Source organism: Aquarana catesbeiana, linkage group LG10 (genome assembly GCF_042186555.1).
Source record: "Aquarana catesbeiana isolate 2022-GZ linkage group LG10, ASM4218655v1, whole genome shotgun sequence".
In the NCBI taxonomy this organism is placed as follows: domain Eukaryota; kingdom Metazoa; phylum Chordata; class Amphibia; order Anura; family Ranidae; genus Aquarana; species Aquarana catesbeiana.
This window is the reverse complement of record NC_133333.1, coordinates 3,363,717-3,385,535: the sequence shown is the minus strand read 5'-3', so window position 1 is coordinate 3,385,535 and position 21,819 is coordinate 3,363,717. Positions and strand designations below refer to the sequence as shown.

Sequence of the window (21,819 nt, the reverse complement as noted above, 5' to 3'; positions counted from 1 at the left end):
CCCCTTATGTATTTATACATGGAGATCATATCCCCCTTATGTATTTATACATGGAGATCATATCCCCCCTTATTTATTTATACATGGAGATCATATCCCCCCTTATGTATTATACATGGAGATCATATCCCCCCTTATGTATTTATACATGGAGATCATATCCCCCCTTATGTATTTATAAATGGAGATCATATCCCCCCTTATATATTTATACATGGTGATCATATCCCCCCGAGAATAAATTCAGTTCCTCTAATCTTTCCTCATAGCTGAGCTCCTCCATGCCTCTTATCAGTTTGGTTGCCCTTCTCTGCACTTTCTCCAGTTCCCCGATATCCTTTTTGAGAACTGGAGCCCAAAACTGAACTTCATATTCCAGATGAGGTCTTACTAATAATTTGTACAGATGATGTCTCTCTCTCTGGAGTCCATACCTCTCTTATACAAGAAAGGACTTTGCTCGCTTTGGAAACCGCGGCTTGGCATTGCATGTTATTATTGAGTTTATCATCTACCAAAACCCCCAGATCCTTCTCCACCATTGACTCCCCCAGATCCTTCTCCACCATTGACTCCCCCAGATCCTTCTCCACCATTGACTCCCCCAGATACTTCTCCACCATTGACTCCCCCAGATCCTTCTCCACCATTGACTCCCCCAGATCCTTCTCCACCATTGACTCCCCCAGATCCTTCTCCACCATTGACTCCCCCAGATCCTTCTCCACCATTGACTCCCCCAGATCCTTCTCCACCATTGACTCCCCCAGATCCTTCTCCACCATTGACTCCCCCAGATCCTTCTCCACCATTGACTCCCCCAGATCCTTCTCCACCATTGACTCCCCCAGATCCTTCTCCACCATTGACTCCCCCAGATCCTTCTCCACCATTGACTCCCCCAGATCCTTCTCCACCATTGACTCCCCCAGATCCTTCTCCACCATTGACTCCCCCCAGATCCTTCTCCACCATTGACTCCCCCCAGATCCTTCTCCACCATTGACTCCCCCCAGATCCTTCTCCACCATTGACTCCCCCCAGATCCTTCTCCACCATTGACTCCCCCCAGATCCTTCTCCACCATTGACTCCCCCCAGATCCTTCTCCACCATTGACTCCCCCCAGATCCTTCTCCACCATTGACTCCCCCCAGATCCTTCTCCACCATTGACTCCCCCCAGATCCTTCTCCACCATTGACTCCCCCCAGATCCTTCTCCACCATTGACTCCCCCAGATCCTTCTCCACCATTGACTCCCCCAGATCCTTCTCCACCATTGACTCCCCCAGATCCTTCTCCACCATTGACTCCCCCAGATCCTTCTCCACCATGCACTCCCCCAGATCCTTCTCCACTATGGATCCCCCCAGTTCTACTCCCCCTAGTATGTATGATCCATATTCTTAGCCCCCAAGTGCAGAACGTTTACATTTATCAACATTACACCTCATCTGTCACATAGTCGCCCAATTAGACAGAACATTGAGGTTGGCTTGTAAATTGGAGACATCCTGTAAGGACGTTATTCCACCGCATAGTTTAGTGTCTTCTGCAAAGACAGAAATGTTACTTTTAATCCCAGACCCGATATCATTTATATCATGATACCGCGTACACCACAGGACAGTGCCGTCTGTTTACAAAATTCACCCAAACATTCCCAGTATTGCACATAGAGGGATTTCATTAGTGCTCACCTGAGGCTCCCCCAATGTTATCGGGGTTCATATATGAGATCAGTGAGGGCTCCTGTGTGTCTATATACAGGCTCTTGTCACCTGGCTTGTTATTTACAAACTATCACAATACAGGAAATGTAACATCCTAAACAAGATTTTTATTTCCATTTTCTGAATAGCATTTATGATCGTTGTCTGTCACGGGATTGGTTCCCGAGGTGTAAAGCTGTGTAGGTCATTGCAAAGCACAATCTGTTATTTGCCTAAAGAAACACACAAGAATTTTTTTTTACCACGGTGAGAACCAATGATATCTGTAGCAGGCCAGTCTTCTGTGTTTTGTGTGTGAATTGGATTATCTATGGCTGCAGATCTGTGTTTTCCTGAGATCTGGTCATTGTTTGCGGTTTCTCATGAATCCAGGCTGATTCCTCCGGCTGTGTCTGTCCTGAGTCGGGGCACATGTGCTGTTTTTGAAGCCGCGTTGTAATTGAGAGCAGCTTTGTCTGGCAGTATTACTGAGATTCCCAGCATGCTCTTTGCTTTCTCTTAGCAGTGAGCACTCCCTTGGGAGAGCTTTGTTCAGCGCATGCCCCGTTTTTTGGCTTTGCCTTTCATCTGCTTTTTTTTTCTGTGTGTTTCTTCTATTATCTAATTCACATTGCCTGAGCTAAACCAGTCCAACCCGTTTCTGTTGTCCTTACCAGAAAAGACCTGACTTAAGGCTTTGTCATTGTGTTCTACATTCACCTGCTAATAATACATTTCAGCAATGGGAAGTCTAAACGCCATATAGTAACCTATATGCAATACTTTAATCGATCTATATATATATATATATATATATATATATATATATATATATATATATATATAGTTTTAGCAGAAAGTGACCTTTGGACAGGTCACTGTAGGAGCGGACCGTGTAGGTCAGTCTCTCTATCTAGCCCCCAGGTTTGGCCAGTGGGCTCCTGAAATAAACATACATGTGTCCATCTTTGTCATGGCAGTTCTCAGTTGTAAATGCCCCAAAACCCTTCCTGTGACCGGGACTGGGGGGGTGACAGTGGCCGGGATGGGACGGGGGGGGGGGGGGTTGGGGACAGTGGACGGGACGGGGCAACAGTGCTCAGGGGGGGGGGGGTGAGGCAACAGTGCGGGGGGGGCTGGCGCACGCGCGACAGTGCTCAGGACAGGAGGACAGTGACGATGCCACCGGCGTGCCTCCTGCTATTACCTGCTGGAGGAAAAAGCCACAGCAGAGACTTTCATTCCAGTGGTTTTCTTAATTGAGGATCATGGTGTGAAAATTCCTCTCAGCTGACGTTTGCTGCGTCATCTCAGTGGGGAACTCCGTGGGAACTGTTTTTGATCCAGTGAGACATACAGCTTTTTTTTTTTTGGCTGAAGATCCTCTCATCTGACAGGATTGTAGACTTTGAAGGATCTCCTGTGACCCTGACTTCAAGTTTCCTTCCCTGAAGGTCAGAGCCTTGGAAGGTCCTTGTCCTTTCACCATATACTGTGTGCATTCAGTCCAGCAGAGGTCCCTATAGTTAGGCTTGTATTTTGTATCCTATGACAATCCAATCTGTAGTGTGACTGCATGGAGTGTGATTGGGACAGAGCCTATGGGAAGGGTTTACTAAAACTGGAGCACTCAGAATCAGGTGCAGCAGTACATGGTAACCAATCAGCTTCTAACTTCCGCTTATAACTCCGGTTTTAGTAAATCTCCCCCTATGTGGTTGGTGTACCGGCCTCCAGCTTACATTACCTTGTGTTCAGAACTAGGAGGCTCGCAGCTTATTATCAACATTTTCTTTTAGGTATATAAAGAGGAAAACTCCATACAATGATTACCAAAATCTCTGCGTTTTATAGGAAATTTATATATTTTAAATTCCTGTAGTAAGAAAATATTGAGCCTTTTGACCTGGAATGTTTTTGTATGGGATATGGCAGAGAGGATATAAGGGGGCTCTGGGGCCCCTTTATGGTCTCTGTACTGGGAAACGGCCCTATTATTATTATACAGGATTTATATAGCGCCAACAGTTTGCACAGAGCTTTACAACATGAGTGCAGACAGTACAATTACAATACAATTTAATACAGGAGGAATCGGAGGGCCCTGATCCCGAAAGCTTACAATCTAGAAGGGAAGGTCAAGTGATACAAAAGGTAATGGCTGTGGGGGATCTGATGGAGAAAGTAAAAGTACAGTTGTTAGGTGTGGGTAGGGTGGTCTTCTCTGAAGAGAATGGTTTTCAGGGATTATCTAAAAGCAAGCAGCGTAGGAGTTGGACAGATTGGGGTAGGGAGTTCCAGAGGATGGGGGAGGCTCTGGGAAAGTCCTGAAGGTGATGAGGGAACTATAGAGCAGGAGGTCTTGGGAGGAAGGAAGGGAACGAGTAGGTTGGTGTTTTTGAGACTAGCTGGGGGCCGAGTTGTGGATGGCTTTGTAAGTTATTAGAATTTAGTTTGTTGGGTGAGTGGAAGCCAGTAGAGGGATTTACAGAGAAGGACACGGAGCGGCTGGTAAGGTGGATGAGCCTGGCGGCAGCATTCATGATGGACTGAAGGGGGTGTGGACTATGTAAAGGTAATCCTGTGAGGAGGGAGTTGCAGTAGTCGAGGTGGGAGGTGACCAGGGCGTGAATTAGGAGTTTTGTGGTGTTATTGGTTAGAAGGGGCGTATTTTGGAGGTGTTGCAGAAGTTGAGGTGGCAAGATTTGTAAAGTGTTTGGGTGTGGGGCCGAAAGGAGAGTTCAGAGTCCAGGGTTACACCTAGAACCTTGGCATGTGGGGGGAAGGGCTGATAGTAGTGATATTGATTGTGACCGATAGATCAGAGGCACGTGGGGGGAGGAAAAATCATGAGTTGAGTTTTGGATAGACTGAGTTTTTGAGGAAGTGGTGTGACATCCAGGCTGATATGTCTGTTAGTAAGTTGGTGATAAGTGAGCTGAGAGGTAGAGAGATAGATTTGGGTGTCGTCAGCGTAGAGATGGTATTGGAAGCCATGGGAGACTATTACCTGACCCAGGGAGGAGGTGTAGATGGAGAATAGGAGAGGTCCAAGAATAGAACCTTGGGGGACCCCAATAGAGGAGAGGAGGAAGTAGAGTTGTGACACTAAAGGTGGGGTTGGATAAGTAGGATGAGAACCAGCAAAGAGTACAGTTGTGGAGACCAAAGGCGAGGAAGGGGTGGTCCACTGTGTCAAAGGCAGCAGAGAGGTCTAAGAGTAGGAGTACAGAATAGAGTCCATTGGTTTTAGCTGTTATTAGAAGATCGTTTGAGTTTTAGGAGAGCAGTTTCCATGGAGTGTTGAGGGCAGAATCCAGACTGAAGGGGATCAAGAAGGTTATTCTTGGCAAGGTGGTCACTCAGTCGGTTGTAGACCAGACGTTCAAGGAGACACCGGGGGGTAAATGCAGTTTTAAATGGCTTGGCCAGCAGGAGTGGTGAAGCCGACCTTTGTTGGCTCATGGAGCGATGGGACTTGCTGCATTCAGTGGCTTAGTGCTCTGGACTGAGACAAGTACACACTATAGAGGGACGTGCTTTGTTCAGATTTCATGTCTGAGGTTTACATCCACGTTAAGGTAATGACTCCTCAGCCGTGGGATCCGTCTTACAATATGGCCCTTGTTCTTGCTGATAGTGTCCCTGTTGGCCTGGACCGGCCTCTTACATAACACTGCGATTAATCACATCATTCCTTCTTAATAGATGTCCATCTCTGCAGATCAGCCGTCCACATTGACTTTTGTTCTGTGGGATTGATCAGGTTTATGGGGTGTTATTCATGTGAAATAAAGTGATTGCAGGTCGGAGGGTACTTCTTGTGTGTCTGCTGCTTAGTGAATACGGTCGGAGTTTGTTGCACAATCATGATGTGAAAAAGGGGCAATGTGTTGTAGGATCCTTTCTATCATGTGATTCCCCCCCCCCCCCCCCCGGACTCAGGGAAGTCCCCATACACTAGAGAAGGACACCACACACACGTCTGGCCGAGCCCTGCCGCTAAATACAAAACCTCAAACACACATTTATCTCCAATATGCAGAATTGGAGATATTCCAAGTTCTAATGAAGTTGTATCTGCTCGGGACCCCAGAATAGTGGAGGGTCCCCACAGTCCCCGGGCTTGTTGTAGCTTTGCCTCCCCTTCCTATCTGATGATTGGTGGGTAATTCTCTAATACCCCTGAGAGGTGTGCATAGAGAGCAGCAACCCCCCCCCCCCGTAATCTTAGCCCCCATCCTCACCTGTATGACTGGGTTTGGGATATTTTGTGGGGTTTTTTCGTGCACTTGTGATTGATTTTTTGTGTGCATTTTTTAATGTCTATCTTGGGTTTTCAGGCATTTTTGTTTTGTCCAATGGAAAGCAGTATGATCTGTGACATTACACGTGGTTTTTCTGTAGGGTGGTCTCTTGGGTCGTGTCTGTATGCTAGTGGCCTGTTCCCGCCATACTCTTTCTATTACACTTTTCTGCTGCCTTTGATATCATTGACCTCCCATTCCTCCTCAAATAAGTCCACTCCCTCATCTCTTTCCTGGTCCTCCTCCTCCTCACCACTTCCTCCTCACCACTTCCTCTTTCTGTAGAGGAAGTAGAAATGTAACGTTGGCTGGTGAGGATGGTGATTGTATCTCTGTGTCTTCCTTCCAGTGTCTTCACCATTGAGGTTGCTCTCTGTTGCACAATCTCTGTGTTCATCAGATTCCGCCCAGGCTGACTAAAGCCTCGCACACCCAGCGGGTTAAACAAAAATAAATACTGATAGGTCTGGTCTGAGCCGCTGTACTAACGATGCAACATTAGTACAGCGATCTCCCCCACTGAGCTGTTGTGTTCTGACAGGAGGACCCCCCCCCCCGGCTAGAACACTCCGGTCAGCACTGTCTGCCATTGGCTGAGAGCGCTGATTGGAAGCCGGTTGACTGCTGTTTTTCCCGCATGTTTGTCCAACAGAAGTTTGTCTGTCTTCTGTCAGACCAGCTTCCAAACATTGTCACCCGGTATTCAGCCCGCTTGTACGGGGGCCATACATCATACAATTTTTTATTTTTTTTTACCAAAACCATATAATATGAGGTCACACCTAAACACTTTCAATTTGTATGCAATCGGGCAGTGCATACCCTTCCACTACATAGCTGAAGGTAAATCTAAAGGAAATTGAATAAGAAAGTTGTATAATGTATGTATGGCCAGCCTTAGGCAGGCCATAGATGGTTTCCTGCAACCATCATTGGTGTTCCTGGGGGTAGGTGGAAAATAGTGCCCCATCATTGGTGTTCCTGGGGGGGCGGGGGAATAGTGCCCCATCATTGGTGTTCCTGGGAGGGGGAGTAATAGTGCTCCATCATTGGTGTTCCTGGGAGGAATAGTACCCCATCATTGGTGTTCCCAGGAGGAATAGTACCCCATCATTGGTGTTCTCGGGAGTAATAGTGCTCAATCATTGGTGTTCCCAGGAGGAATAGTGCCCCATCATTGGTGTTCCTGGGAGGGGGAGTAATAGTGCTCCATCATTGGTGTTCCTGGGAGGAATAGTGCCCCATCATTGGTGTTCCCGGGAGGAATAGTACCCCATCATTGGTGTTCCCAGGAGGAATAGTACCCCATCATTGGTGTTCTCGGGAGTAATAGTGCTCAATCATTGGTGTTCCCAGGAGGAATAGTGCCCCATCATTGGTGTTCCCGGGAGGAATAGTACCCCATCATTGGTGTTCCCGGGAGGAATAGTACCCCATCATTGGTGTTCCCAGGAGGAATAGTACCCCATCATTGGTGTTCCCGGGAGGAATAGTACCCCATCATTGGTGTTCCCGGGAGGAATAGTACCCCATCATTGGTGTTCCCAGGAGGAATAGTACCCCATCATTGGTGTTCCCGGGAGGAATAGTACCCCATCATTGGTGTTCCCGGGAGGAATAGTACCCCATCATTGGTGTTCCCAGGAGGAATAGTACCCCATCATTGGTGTTCCCAGGAGGAATAGTACCCCATCATTGGTGTTCCCGGGAGGAATAGTGCCCCATCATTGGTGTTCCCGGGAGGAATAGTACCCCATCATTGGTGTTCCCAGGAGGAATAGTACCCCATCATTGGTGTTCCCGGGAGGAATAGTACCCCATCATTGGTGTTCCCGGGAGGAATAGTACCCCATCATTGGTGTTCCCGGGAGGAATAGTACCCCATCATTGGTGTTCCCGGGAGGAATAGTGCCCTATAATTTTCATTATTACTTTAAATAAAGAAAAAATTGCATATTACGTTTTTATTGATTTTATCCGATTAATTGAAACAATAATCAGCCAACTAATCGATCAAGAAAATAACTGTTAGTTGCAGCTCTATAGCAGTGCATGGGATGTGGGAGCGATGGGGGGATCAGTGGAGTAATGTGACTTCCAGCTTTCATGGAGATCTCACAGGTATAATAAATACTTCTATAAGTCCAAGCTGGATCAATGCAAAATAATCCATTCCTAAACCTTCTGTGCAATGCTGTGTACACTACTAGAATGTGTTCCCTCCTTTGTATATACAATATATATATACACTCCTCGCTCCCCCATACTACACATGAATAGTGCTCAGGATCTCTCCTCTACTACATGGATCTCAGGCGCCTTCTCTATGATTGTCAGCCTGGAAGCACCACAACCGTGACCATAGCAACCAGCTCTCCCTTCCATCTCCTAGAAACAGCAACCAAACCATCCGATTGGCTGCTTGATATACGGACATGGATTCTAATCCTTGTTTTAGATTTGCATATGAGTCTTCTCATTTTGCCTTACATTAGTCCTGGCCGGGTGGCTGTATCCTGACTATTCACCATTAAATGATCGATTCACCCAAAACTGACATTTCACCCCCCCCCCCCCCCCCGACATTGGTGTCTCTTGGGGAGATCTCTACTGAGGGCTTCCTACAAATCCCTGAGGGGTTCATGTCTTATATTGGATGGGAGTGCCCAAAATGTCCAGGCGGGGGGGGGGGGTGATGGAGGTCACCACAAACGTCCAGGGGGGATGGGGGTCACCATAAACGTCCGGGGGGGGGAGATGGGGGTCACCATAAACGTCCAGGGGAGATGGGGGTCACCATAAACGTCCAGGGGGGATGGGGGTCACCATAAACGTCCAGGGGGGATGGGGGTCACCATAAACGTCCAGGGGGGATGGGGGTCACCATAAACGTCCAGGGGGGATGGGGGTCACCACAAACGTCCAGGGGGGATGGGGGTCACCATAAACGTCCAGGGGGGGGAGATGGGGGTCACCACAAATGTCCAGGCGGGGGGGGGGGAATGGGGGTCACCACAAACGTCCAGGTGGGGGGGGATGGGGGTCACCACAAATGTCCAGGTGGGGGGGGGATAGGGGTCACCACAAATGTCCAGGTGGGGGGGGGATGGGGGTCACCACAAACGTCCAGAGGGAGGTGTATGGGGGTCACCACAAATGTCCAGAGGGAGGGGTATGGGGGTCACCACAAATGTCCAGAGGGAGGGGTATGAGGGTCACCACAAATGTCCAGAGGGAGGGGTATGGGGGTCACCACAAATGTCCAGAGGGAGGGGTATGGGGGTCACCACAAACGTTTGGGGGGACAGAGCAGAGTTGGGAGTTATGGTGGAGAGATCTCCATGTTGATAGAAGTCAATCCTCAGTTTTCCTGAGCCATGCACAGGGAGGCGCTCACACCTTCCCCTGTATAGATATTGGGTCCTCCTCTCTGTATTCAGGGATTTGGTTTTCTGGTGTGTAAATCAGTTAGTTTGTAGATTGTTGTAACCCATAGCAACCCGTCACCTTATGACTGCGGCGTCTGGCAATTGTTGGCTCCGCTGTGCTGCACTTTGTACGGCTTTGTGTGAAGGATGCTGATTGCGGTGACTGTACAGGAGGTATGATGATGATGATTTCCTCTATTATTCGGGGTGAGATGGAGGTGATATTACACGCTGGGAGACCCCCCGAGGAGATCGATCGTTCTGTTATAATCCTCATACAGTCACTTGGCTCCCGGCTAGGATTTAGTTAAATGATTATTTATGGCAGAAAGTGAATTTTGTATCTTTTTGTGTAAAGTTATTTGTGTACATGGCTGACACTTCTGTATTGTGTGAGATGAATGTATGTGGGATTGTATGATGATTTTTTTTTTATGGTTGAACTAGATGGACTTGTGTCTTTTTTTTTTTTTTTTTTTTCTACCTGACTATATAACTATATGAATGTCCTTTTATGGAAGGAGCCGGTAAATGTGGGATTGTGTGTAATGATTTCGGTGTGAACGATGGGCTGTGATTGGTGTGTAATGATTTCGGTGTGTACGATGGGCTGTGATTGGTGTGTAATGATTTCGGTGTGAACGATGGGCTGTGATTGGTGTGTAATGATTTCGGTGTGTACGATGGGCTGTGATTGGTGTGTAATGATTTCGGTGTGTACGATGGGCTGTGATTGGTGTGTAATGATTTCGGTGTGTACGATGGGCTGTGATTGGTGTGTAATGATTTTGGTGTGTACGAACGATGGGCTGTGATTGGTGTGTAATGATTTCGGTGTGTACGATGGGCTGTGATTGGTGTGTAATGATTTCGGTGTGTACGATGGGCTGTGATTGGTGTGTAATGATTTCGGTGTGTACGATGGGCTGTGATTGGTGTGTAATGATTTCGGTGTGTACGATGGGCTGTGATTGGTGTGTAATGATTTCGGTGTGTACGATGGGCTGTGATTGGTGTGTAATGATTTCGGTGTGTACGATGGGCTGTGATTGGTGTGTAATGATTTCGGTGTGTACGATGGGCTGTGATTGGTGTGTAATGATTTCGGTGTGTACGAACGATGGGCTGTGATTGGTGTGTAATGATTTCGGTGTGTACGATGGGCTGTGATTGGTGTGTAATGATTTCGGTGTGTACGATGGGCTGTGATTGGTGTGTAATGATTTCGGTGTGTACGATGGGCTGTGATTGGTGTGTAATGATTTCGGTGTGTACGATGGGCTGTGATTGGTGTGTAATGATTTCGGTGTGTACGATGGGCTGTGATTGGTGTGTAATGATTTCGGTGTGTACGATGGGCTGTGATTGGTGTGTAATGATTTCGGTGTGTACGATGGGCTGTGATTGGTGTGTAATGATTTCGGTGTGTACGATGGGCTGTGATTGGTGTGTAATGATTTCGGTGTGTACGATGGGCTGTGATTGGTGTGTAATGATTTCGGTGTGTACGATGGGCTGTGATTGGTGTGTAATGATTTCGGTGTGTACGATGGGCTGTGATTGGTGTGTAATGATTTCGGTGTGTACGATGGGCTGTGATTGGTGTGTAATGATTTCGGTGTGTACGATGGGCTGTGATTGGTGTGTAATGATTTCGGTGTGTACGATGGGCTGTGATTGGTGTGTAATGATTTCGGTGTGTACGATGGGCTGTGATTGGTGTGTAATGATTTCAGTGTGTACGATGGGCTGTGATTGGTGTGTAATGATTTCGGTGTGTACGATGGGCTGTGATTGGTGTGTAATGATTTCGGTGTGTACGATGGGCTGTGATTGGTGTGTAATGATTTCGGTGTGTACGATGGGCTGTGATTGGTGTGTAATGATTTCGGTGTGTACGATGGGCTGTGATTGGTGTGTAATGATTTCGGTGTGTACGATGGGCTGTGATTGGTGTGTAATGATTTCAGTGTGTACGATGGGCTGTGATCGGTGTGTACGAACGATGGGCTGTGATTGGTGTGTAATGATTTCGGTGTGTACGAGCGGTGGGCTGTGATTGGTGTGAACGATGGGCTGTGATTGGTGTGTAATGATTTCAGTGTGTACGATGGGCTGTGATTGGTGTGTTATGGTAGCTGAGTGCTTAGTAATGGAGTTCTGGGCTAAATACCCAGCAGAGCTCAGTCGGCTTTTTGTTCGATCTGCGGGTCTCATTACTAGAAGTGCTGTGAGATGTCCTCAGTATATACATGGGGAAAGTATCCAGAACACCGTACAAGATGTGGTGAAGTTGCTGGTCGTGTCCTGGACATGTATGGGGGGGGAATGTTGGCATCCATCGCCTGGACTTGGTGTAGGAAAGGACGTCCTATGTTAGGAAGGTCGATGGGGTTTATGGGTGTCCAGAATAGAACGGGGAGGTCCGAAGGACATGGAGGGGCTGGATGGTGCTCCCCGTCCATCCTCACCTCTCTGATATACTGCTCTGCTTGTGTCCTGTACTTACAGCTTGTCACTTTATTACTTGTACCTGAGACAGGTGTGTCATGTTGTCATGGCTACAGAGGGGCTGCCATTGGAGAATGACTTGACCAAGGTTCAGGGCTGCTGTGCTTGATCCTCTGCAGCTTTCATGTCTATACATGGCCTGTTCCCGGACAGTAGTGAAGGAAGGAGGGCGGCTGCTCTGGAACATGCACTTTAATAGACAAGTTGGCTCAAACAACCTCCCCTGACCTGGCAGGTAATTGCAATGTTGGGGTTTGTGAATAGGATAGACTGGAGCTAGAGACGTTCCGCATGCGTTGTTCAGTAGATAACGATCGATCCATTTATTATCTGTATACAGTTTATATTGCCTGAAATGACAGGTGCTCTTGTCTATATACAGCCAGTCTCCTGGTCATACCGCTTGTTTTATCTTCTGTATTTGTGTGTCCAACCTTAGTTGTCATTGACTGAACATGGCTGTCAGTGGAAGGCTCGCTCTGACTTGTGGGTGTGGAGCGCCCCCTTCTGGAGATCTCTGCTCATCTCTTCAATTGTTTTTATATAAATATTAGACATGTTGTGTGAATAGATGAGACAGTGAGATTTCAGTATTATATATCTCATATTGTGAACATCTCTCCATGTTTGATTATTGATCGCCTGTTTCTGCTCGGTGTTGGCCTCACACCACCGGCTGTAATGGGGGTGACCCTGCATCGGTCGTGTGCTTGATCATGTGACAGGTCTGCCAGTTCAGAGGAGCTAAAAAATAATCTGGGAGGGGGCCATCATTTTCCCATAGCCAATGCCATGTAGCCCTGTCCCTCGTCCGCTGCCTTTCTGATTGGTGTTGTTTTGTTGCAGCAGTGATTCCAGCAGTACGTCGAGTGATGAGTCTCCCGCCAGGTCGGTGCAGTCCGCCGCAGTTCCCGCACCTCCGGTCCAGCCGCTGCTCTCTCTGGACAAGGATGAACCGCGCAAAAGTTTTGGGATCAAAGTCCAGAATCTCCCTGTGCGTTCTACAGGTAGGAGGTCTTTGTCTTGTCAGTCTGTCTGTATAAAAGTGGGGAGAAGAGAGACTTGTGGGGGAGGGGTTATGTTGGGGTTTGTGTTTTATTACACACTTCTAATCTCTCATTCATACGTTGTGAGTCTGACACGGCCTTTAGCCGGGTTTGACCAGAACTGACCACATCTTTGTAGAGTCAGGACCTGCATGTGTTCCATGCCAATCTTCCCCTCTGGTGACTCTGTACCCGGCTCTGGTTCCTGGTAAATGTATCGGACAGGCTATGAGGAAGATCATCACAGATACTGATTTGGTCCGGGGTTTTATTATTCTTATTATTCAGGATTTATATAGTGCCAAAAGTCTGCGCAGCCTTTTACAACGTAAGGGAGATAGTACAATACAAAAGGATTAGGACAGTGTTGCTAGTGGAGCTTACAATCTAAAAGGGAGAGGGAGGTGGCTCAAAAGGTGGTAGCTGTGTAGGTGAGCTGATGGAGATGGTCGGCGTTCAGTCTTTAGATGGAGGCAGGCTAGGCTTCTCTGAATAAATGAGTTTTCAGGGATTAACTAAAAGTGGACAGGGTAGGAGATAACTGCACTGATTTGGGGGTAAGGTGTTCCAGAGGATGGCAGAGGCTCCGGACAGATTGGGGATAGGGAGTTCCAGAGGATCGGAGAGGCTCGGGACAGATTTTGGATAGGGAGTTCTGGAGGATGGGGAAGAGCTCTGGACAGAATGGGGATTGGGAGTTCTGGAGGATCGAAGAGGCTCTGGGCAGATTGGGGATAGAGTTTTCCAGAGGATCGGAGAGGCTCGGGACAGCTCGGGACAGATTGTGGATAGGGAGTTCTGGAGGATGGGGAAGAGGTTCTGGACAGAATGGGGATAGGGAGTTCTAGAGGATGGGGAAGAGGCTCCGGACAGATTGGGGATTGGGAGTTCTGGAGGATCGGAGAGGCTCTGGACAGATTGGGGATAGGGTTTTCCAGAGGATCGGAGAGGCTCGGGACAGCTCGGGACAGATTGTGGATAGGGAGTTCTGGAGGATGGGGAAGAGGCTCCGGACAGATTGGGGATTGGGAGTTCTGGAGGATCGGAGAGGCTCTGGACAGATTGGGGATAGGGAGTTCTGGAGGATGGGGAAGAGGTTCTGGACAGAATGGGGATAGGGAGTTCTAGAGGATGGGGAAGAGGCTCCGGACAGATTGGGAGTTCTGGAGGATCGGAGAGGCTCTGGGCAGATTGGGGATAGGGTTTTCCAGAGGATGGGAGAGGCTCTGGAGAAGTCCTGGAGGTGATAAGGGGACTATAGAGAAGGATAGGGGTGGACATTGGGACATTATGTGGACAGGAGGTTGGTGATGTAGCTTGTTTTATTTTAGTGGGTTAGTAACACAGTTCTTGATGGTGTGCTCAGGTATAATATGATGGGCAGTGTACAGATTTGATGATCCTTCCAGTCTCCTGCATGGTATCTGTGGGAACATTAAACATGTAGCACCAGTAAGGAATCGGTGGGGATGTTGGCTTGTGTAGATCAATCTTGTGGGATCTTGGCTTGTGTAGATCATGCTTGTTGTGCAGTTGAGTAAATAATGGCACCAATGGTGACTTTTTATTGGCTGTATTTCTTTAATGTTCTGGTTATTTTATCCAGTTGGTTGTGCTTTTGGTTATATAACGGGTTTGTGTGTTTTCCTCCAGATACAAGCCTTAAGGATGGCCTCTTCCACGAGTTTAAGAAGTACGGAAAGGTGACATCGGTGCAGATACATGGAGTATCTGAAGAGCGATACGGTCTGGTCTTCTTCCGGCAGCAGGAAGATCAGGAGAAAGCACTTAATGCATCAAAGGGCAAGCTGTTCTTCGGCATGCAGATAGAAGTCACAGCCTGGGTCGGTCCGGGTAAGTTGCCCCTCTGAGGGTTGCCCCTTCCTTTACACTTTGGCCTTAAGGCTGATCTCCAAGCTGGTCCAGATGAACTATGACCTTCACTAGTAGATGTGCCCATTGTATGGAACCTCGGCTACATCCAGTATACAGTGCTGGGTTCCGGCACTGAGGTAGGACCTTCCTGTCTCACCCGTAACAAAGCGCTGCTCAGCCATTCACATGGAGCTTTGTATTCTATAAATGAATGCAAATCTTCCTGTGATTGGCTGAGGCGGATGACTTTTTATTTTTTATTTATATTTTGTGAATCAAGGGTATGAGTAGAGTGATAGACTTGCATAGAAGGAGAGGAGCAGTAGAGCTCAATCACTCTGCAGCATTAAGCCACATTCCACGGTCCAGACAGAGATCACAGGCGGGAACCCCAGGAGGGGTTCCCAATGATTAGCTGTGGGAGGCAGTCCCATTGAAAGCAATAGGAGGCTGCTGGCTCTTGCAGCTAATTGCGTCTGCTCACATATAATTGCACATGCAGCGATCACCGGCGAGTGATTGGCCCTGAATGCAGACTGTCTATGTCCGGGCCCGATCACTTGCGGGTGATCGCTCCTTGAGGAAGTGGCTGCAATTAGCTGCAGGAGGCAGTCCCATTGAAAGCAAAGAAGGGCTGCTGGGTCCTGCAGCTAATCACGGCCACTCACATGTAATTGCTCATGCAGCGATCACCTGCGAATGATTGTCCCTGAATGCATACTATCTATGTCCGGGACCAATCACTCGCAGGTCGCATGCGCCAACAGCCTCTCATTGCTTTCAGTGGGGCTGTCTCCCGCAGCTAATTTCTGGGAGCCCCCACTGGGGTTCTTGCATGTATTCTGTGTCGGGCCCACTGGCAAGTGAGACTGTGGCCTTACTAAGAAGGAAGCAGAACTTGCATAGAGTACATATATAGGATTGGTAATAAACGATATCAGTTATTAACAGAGATTGATCACGTAGGCAAATCTCACGCTCTGTTTACACTTGTACAACTCTAAAGTCACATGGCTTTGGATTGGTGCGACTTGGATACGACTTGTTTTCCCTCTTCATAGTCAGACCCGCTGTTGCATGTAAAACACTGAGGTACGACTTTCATGCAACCTTTGTGGGTTATCATTGAAGTGTATAATCCTCAAGTTGCATGAAAGTCGGACCAAAGTAATGCATGAAGTACTTTGAAGTCGCACATAAATGAATGGATATCATTGGAAAATATGGGGTACAACTTGTCATGCAACTTAAAGTTGCATGACAAGTCGCACAAGTGTGAATGGGGTGGTGTTCCTATTCCTTTAAAGCTCATAGAAGAAGGTCTTTACTTTGCCCCGATTGTCCTTGTTGTGTGATCTGTAGCGTTGATAAAATGTTCTTGCCATGCCGTTGGGGCCTGCTACTTGCAGACGCCTGGTGTGTTGTATCAATGAACGTTCCTCATCTCTCAGGTGACATTCTTTATATTTTGGTTCTTGTTTTCCCTCCAGAAACGGAAAGTGAGAATGAATTTCGGCCTCTGGATGAGAGAATAGATGAATTTCACCCCAAGGCCACTCGCACCCTTTTCATTGGTAACTTGGAGAAGACCACCACGCACCTCGACCTGCACACCGTATTCCAGCGATTCGGAGATATTGTGGTATGATGGCCTTCCATGACTCTACACACTCCATTGTCTCCCCTGTACAGTCGTGTCATTCGCTCGCTCAGTGTTTAGATCAGTAGTCACCTTCCAGCCTCGCATGATGCTCAATATCTTCTCGGACCCGAGATGCAAACCTCAAATCTGGCTTTCATTAGCAATCAATACGTCCAGCTGTAGTTTTGTGTGTCTGTCCATTTTTAATCCTGTTAAGTTCCATCTGGGTGTGTGTTCATTCTGCTCTCGCACGATCGATCTGACTGTGTTCCTCTCCTCTGCTGTCCAGGATATTGATGTGAAGAAGTTGAATGGGGTTCCACAGTACGCCTTTCTGCAGTACAGCGATATCACCAGTGTCTGCAAAGCCATTAAGAAGATGGATGGAGAGTATCTGGGGAACAACCGGTTGAAGGTATGGAGCGCCATACTGAATCAGCTTCTGTCCTGGAAAGGTCAAGCTGCCTGCAAGGCTTTGGAATGGAATGTCTGCAGAGTAGCTGGGCCATCCTAGCAGTTGGGCTGCTTCTTCTCCACATGTCCTGTACAATAGCTGTAACCCGAGGTGGTGACCTTCTCCCATTTAAAGGGCTTTCCAGCCAATAATAAATCACCAAATAGCTTCTTGTGTCTCTCCAGGGCCAAGGTCTCTGTGTTTAAAGTAAAACTAGAGGCAAAACTTTTTTTTTTTTTCCCCTTTTGTATAGAGTAAGGGAGGGTTATAACCCTTGTCAGATTTTTTTTTCACCATCTGTGTCCCACTGGGGAGATTTCCCCTACACTTCCTGTCCCATAGCCAAACGGGAAGCAATATGCACTTGAAGTCCCTGTCATGTAATGCGCCAGTCCCGAGTCTTCTCTCCCCTTCTGTCTACATGAGGCTAGGTCCTTCTTCAGGTGTTCACGGCACTGCCTGTAGACACTTCTTATTGGCTGTGCAGCAGTGGGGTCCTCTCAGGAGCTAGGAGTGATGTCGACACTAGGAGACTGTAAGGGACCAGCCAGCGCTGCCACATTTGCAGAGCTTGGTTTAGCCATCCCTGGCACCTGGAAATGGTGCCGCTTAAGACAAGCAGTTCTGCATACTCGTGATCCAGGGAGCCCCCCTAGTCTGCAGACTCGTGATCCAGGGAGCCCCCCTAGTCTACAGACCCGTGATCCAGGGAGCCCCCCCTAGTCTGCAGACTCGTGATCCAGGGAGTCCCCCCTAGTCTGCAGACTCGTGATCCAGGGAGCCCCCCCCTAGTCTGCAGACTCGTGATCCAGGGAGTCCCCCCTAGTCTGCAGACTTGTGATCCAGGGAGCCCCCCTAGTCTGCAGACTCGTGATCCAGGGAGCCCCCCCTAGTCTGCAGACTCGTGATCCAGGGAGCCCCCCCTAGTCTGCAGACTCGTGATCCAGGGAGCCCCCCCTAGTCTGCAGACTCGTGATCCAGGGAGGCCCCCCTAGTCTGCAGACTCGTGATCCAGGGAGGCCCCCCTAGTCTGCAGACTCGTGATCCAGGGAGGCCCCTCTAGTCTGCAGACTCGTGATCCAGGGAGGCCCCCCCCTAGTCTGCAGACTCGTGATCCAGGGAGCCCCCCCCCCCAGTCTGCAGACTCGTGGTCCAGGGAGCCCCCCCCCCCCCAGTCTGCAGACTCGTGATCCAGGGAGCCCCCCTAGTCTGCAGACTCGTGATCCAGGGAGCCCCCCTAGTCTGCAGACTCGTGATCCAGGGAGGCCCCCCTAGTCTGCAGACTCGTGATCCAGGGAGCCCCCCTAGTCTGCAGACTCGTGATCCAGGGAGCCCTCCTAGTCTGCAGACTCGTGATCCAGGGAGGCCCCCCTAGTCTGCAGACTCGTGATCCAGGGAGGCCCCCCTAGTCTGCAGACTCGTGATCCAGGGAGCCCCCCCTAGTCTACAGACTCGTGATCCAGGGAGCCCTCCTAGTCTGCAGACTCGTGATCCAGGGAGGCCCCCCTAGTCTGCAGACTCGTGATCCAGGGAGGCCCCCCTAGTCTGCAGACTCGTGATCCAGGTAGCCCCCCCTAGTCTGCAGACTCGTGATCCAGGGAGCCCCCCCCAGTCTGCAGACTCGTGGTCCAGGGAGCCCCCCCCCCCCCAGTCTGCAGACTCGTGGTCCAGGGAGCCCCCCCCCCCCAGTCTGCAGACTCGTGATCCAGGGAGCCCCCCTAGTCTGCAGACTCGTGATCCAGGGAGCCCCCCCTAGTCTGCAGACTCGTGATCCAGGGAGCCCCCCCTAGTCTGCAGACTCGTGATCCAGGGAGCCCCCCCTAGTCTGCAGACTCGTGATCCAGGGAGCCCCCCCTAGTCTGCAGACTCGTGATCCAGGGAGCCCCCCCTAGTCTGCAGACTCGTGATCCAGGGAGCCCCCCCTAGTCTGCAGACTCGTGATCCAGGGAGCCCCCCCTAGTCTGCAGACTCGTGATCCAGGGAGCCCCCCTAGTCTGCAGGACTCGTGATCCAGGGAGCCCCCCCCCTAGTCTGCAGACTCGTGATCCAGGGAGCCCCCCCCTAGTCTGCAGACTCGTGATCCAGGGAGCCCTCCTAGTTTGCAGACTCGTGATCCAGGGAGCCCCCCTAGTCTGCAGACTCGTGATCCAGGCAGTCCCTACACTACATACTCATGCTTCAGGCTTCAGGCTCTAGAATAGTAGTTTTCAGATGATATAAATTGGTGTTTTCTGTTCTACTGGAATAGTGCGCTTACCTAATGACTTCTATTCCCTACAGCTGGGCTTTGGGAAAAGTATGCCGACCAACTGCGTCTGGATAGATGGCTTGCCCTCCAACGTCACTGATCAGTATTTAACGCGTCATTTTAGCCGTTACGGGCCTGTGCTGAAGGTAGGTGGGCAGTTGGTGGCCTAAGATGAACCTACATCCTCTTACATCTTTTCTGTCCTTTTCCCTCCTTAAATCCATATATTGTCAGACATGATGGCTGCCTACGTTAGAAAAACACAACGCTCTGTAACACATTGTTTTGTCTGTGTTTGTAATAGTAAACTTTATTGTACACTTTTAGACGATCAAAGTCTGCACCGTGCATAATGGCAGGTGGCACTAGACACACAGAACAGACAGCTGATAGGACACCCCTTCCACTATAGAACCATAATAATGATTGATTTATCCTCCCTTAGTACAAACCTTCAGCTGTCTTACCAGTAACAATAACCTACGGGAGTACGCAGAGCCGGACCATAGATCCTTACCATAGATCCTGACCAATACAGCCTTTACTTAGTGCTAATTTGTAGGCAACGTAGACTGCTAAAGTCGGCTTCTTTTTTTTTTTTTTTTTTTGTTTCCTCCGTTGGGTTAGAAGATGCCATTGAATCAAAGCAAAAAAATCCTCACTAAAACAAGACGATCGCTGATCTATGACCGAGTCCTAAGTGGGCGCCGCTCTCATGTCCTCTGTTCTTTGTTTGTTTTTCCCTGACAGGTGGTGTACGACCGCTTTAAAGGCATGGCCCTGATTCTCTACAGTGAGATTGAATTTGCCCAGGCAGCTGTAAAAGAGACCAAGGGGAGGAAGATTGGTGGGACTATCGTTAAGGTGTGCACAGACCACCTTAATAACTGTATCATGATTTCAAATATTCACATAGGAAAATTTTCCATCCTGATCTAGTTGTGGGGGGGGGGGGGGGGGTGGCTATAATCAAATATTGTTATGAGAAGGATGGGGGGGGGGGGCTATAATCAAATATTGTTACCAGAAGGACAAGGTGTGCTATACGTCCACAGAAGTTTTACAAAACAAGCAAAAACAAGGGTGGCCGTGGATTGTGTGCAGATCATATAGAAAAATCGATAACCTAAAATCAAGAAGTTTATTACAACAGTAATTGAAATTACACAATCACAAAAGACTGCAGATCATAAAATAGGTCTCTTTTTAGCTCATATTGGATGAAAATAATGAAAAAAAAACTCCACATGCAAACTTGACGCGTTTCGAACATTCTTCTTCAGGAGTACTTGTGTATGGAATCTATGAACATATATGTTATAGACCTAATTCCAATAAAAAACAGCAGATGTAACATAATAACCAAAAGCAGAAATTAACATTGTGTAACATAACCACCACTTGCCACTCGTGGAAGATTTAACCCCTTCATGACCAGGCCATTTTTTTGTCTTTTGGTGCTGCATTCAATTAGTGGTTGAACTAGATGGATTTATAACTATGTAACTTTAACTACGTGGTCGTGCAACGCTGTACGCAAATGAAATTTTGTCTTTTTCTCCCCCCCCCCCACAAATAGTTTTCTTTTGGTGGTATTTGATCACCTCTGCGTTTTTTTTCTTAATTTTTTTATGATTTGAATGAAAAAAATACTGATAACTGAAAGTTCTAGCGTCCACAAACTATGGGATTTATGCTGGAATTTTACATTTTTTTTTTTTTTTTTATATACTAGTAATGGCGGCGATCAGCGACTTATCACAGGACTGCGATATTGTGGCGGACAATCTGACACTTTGTGGAAAACAAGTGACACGAATACAGTCACTATAACAGTGACACTGGCAGGGAAGCGGTTAACAGGGGCAATCAAAGGGTTAAATGTGTGCCTAACAGTGCATGGTACATTGAATGTGAGGTGCTTTTACTAAGGGATGTGCCGTTTTTGTTCCCTGCTTTGCACATCCCTGCTGACCGGACAGAGCTCTGCATTGTTTATATTTACAGAGCCTCGCCCTGACTTCCTCCTCCCTGATCAGCGGGTGCCAGCCGCCAATCATTGGCCGGCACCGGCTGATTGGCTTGTGCTGTGACTAATCACAGCACAGCCGATGCGCCCCCTACCCGGAGGTGCCGGATCATGTATTGGATATGGGATTCAGCGCAGGAGAGACGCTCTGCCACCATACTCCTACGTGACGCAGACAGATTAATAGATAAGAGGGTTTTATTCTACCAAAGTGCTGCAATCCCCCAACGCTTGTTCTGAACACCAATCATCATCATCATGAAAAGGAAGACCTCTACCACATAGGGGGAGTTCACACAGAGGAGCAGGGTGACCTATTCATCAAACTGTGTCTTCTCCAACACAGAAATCACATTACACCAATCACTTCATTTAATTGGAATTACATCTATAATATATATATATATGTTCGTGTCCATAGATTTTTTTTTTTTTTTTATTTATAACAGGAAAGGGGGCCCACATGGACCGGTACAATACAAAATACAATAAATCGTCATCGGAGTACATAACACACCATTATGACTCAATGATCATTATTCTTAAAAGATAGATGTATACATCAT

At 48.2% G+C, this 21,819-nt stretch overlaps 1 protein-coding gene across 1 annotated transcript in view; it reads left to right on the top strand.

Annotated features, from left to right (window-relative positions):
* The window catches only part of SPEN (spen family transcriptional repressor), an 80,362-nt gene that overhangs the window by 39,693 nt on the left and 18,850 nt on the right, over nt 1–21,819 (top strand). The window contains 6 exon segments of the mRNA XM_073601489.1: nt 12,806–12,966; nt 14,659–14,859; nt 16,371–16,522; nt 16,812–16,937; nt 19,257–19,370; nt 19,975–20,088. Coding sequence (XP_073457590.1) covers nt 12,806–12,966; nt 14,659–14,859; nt 16,371–16,522; nt 16,812–16,937; nt 19,257–19,370; nt 19,975–20,088 — 868 coding nt within the window.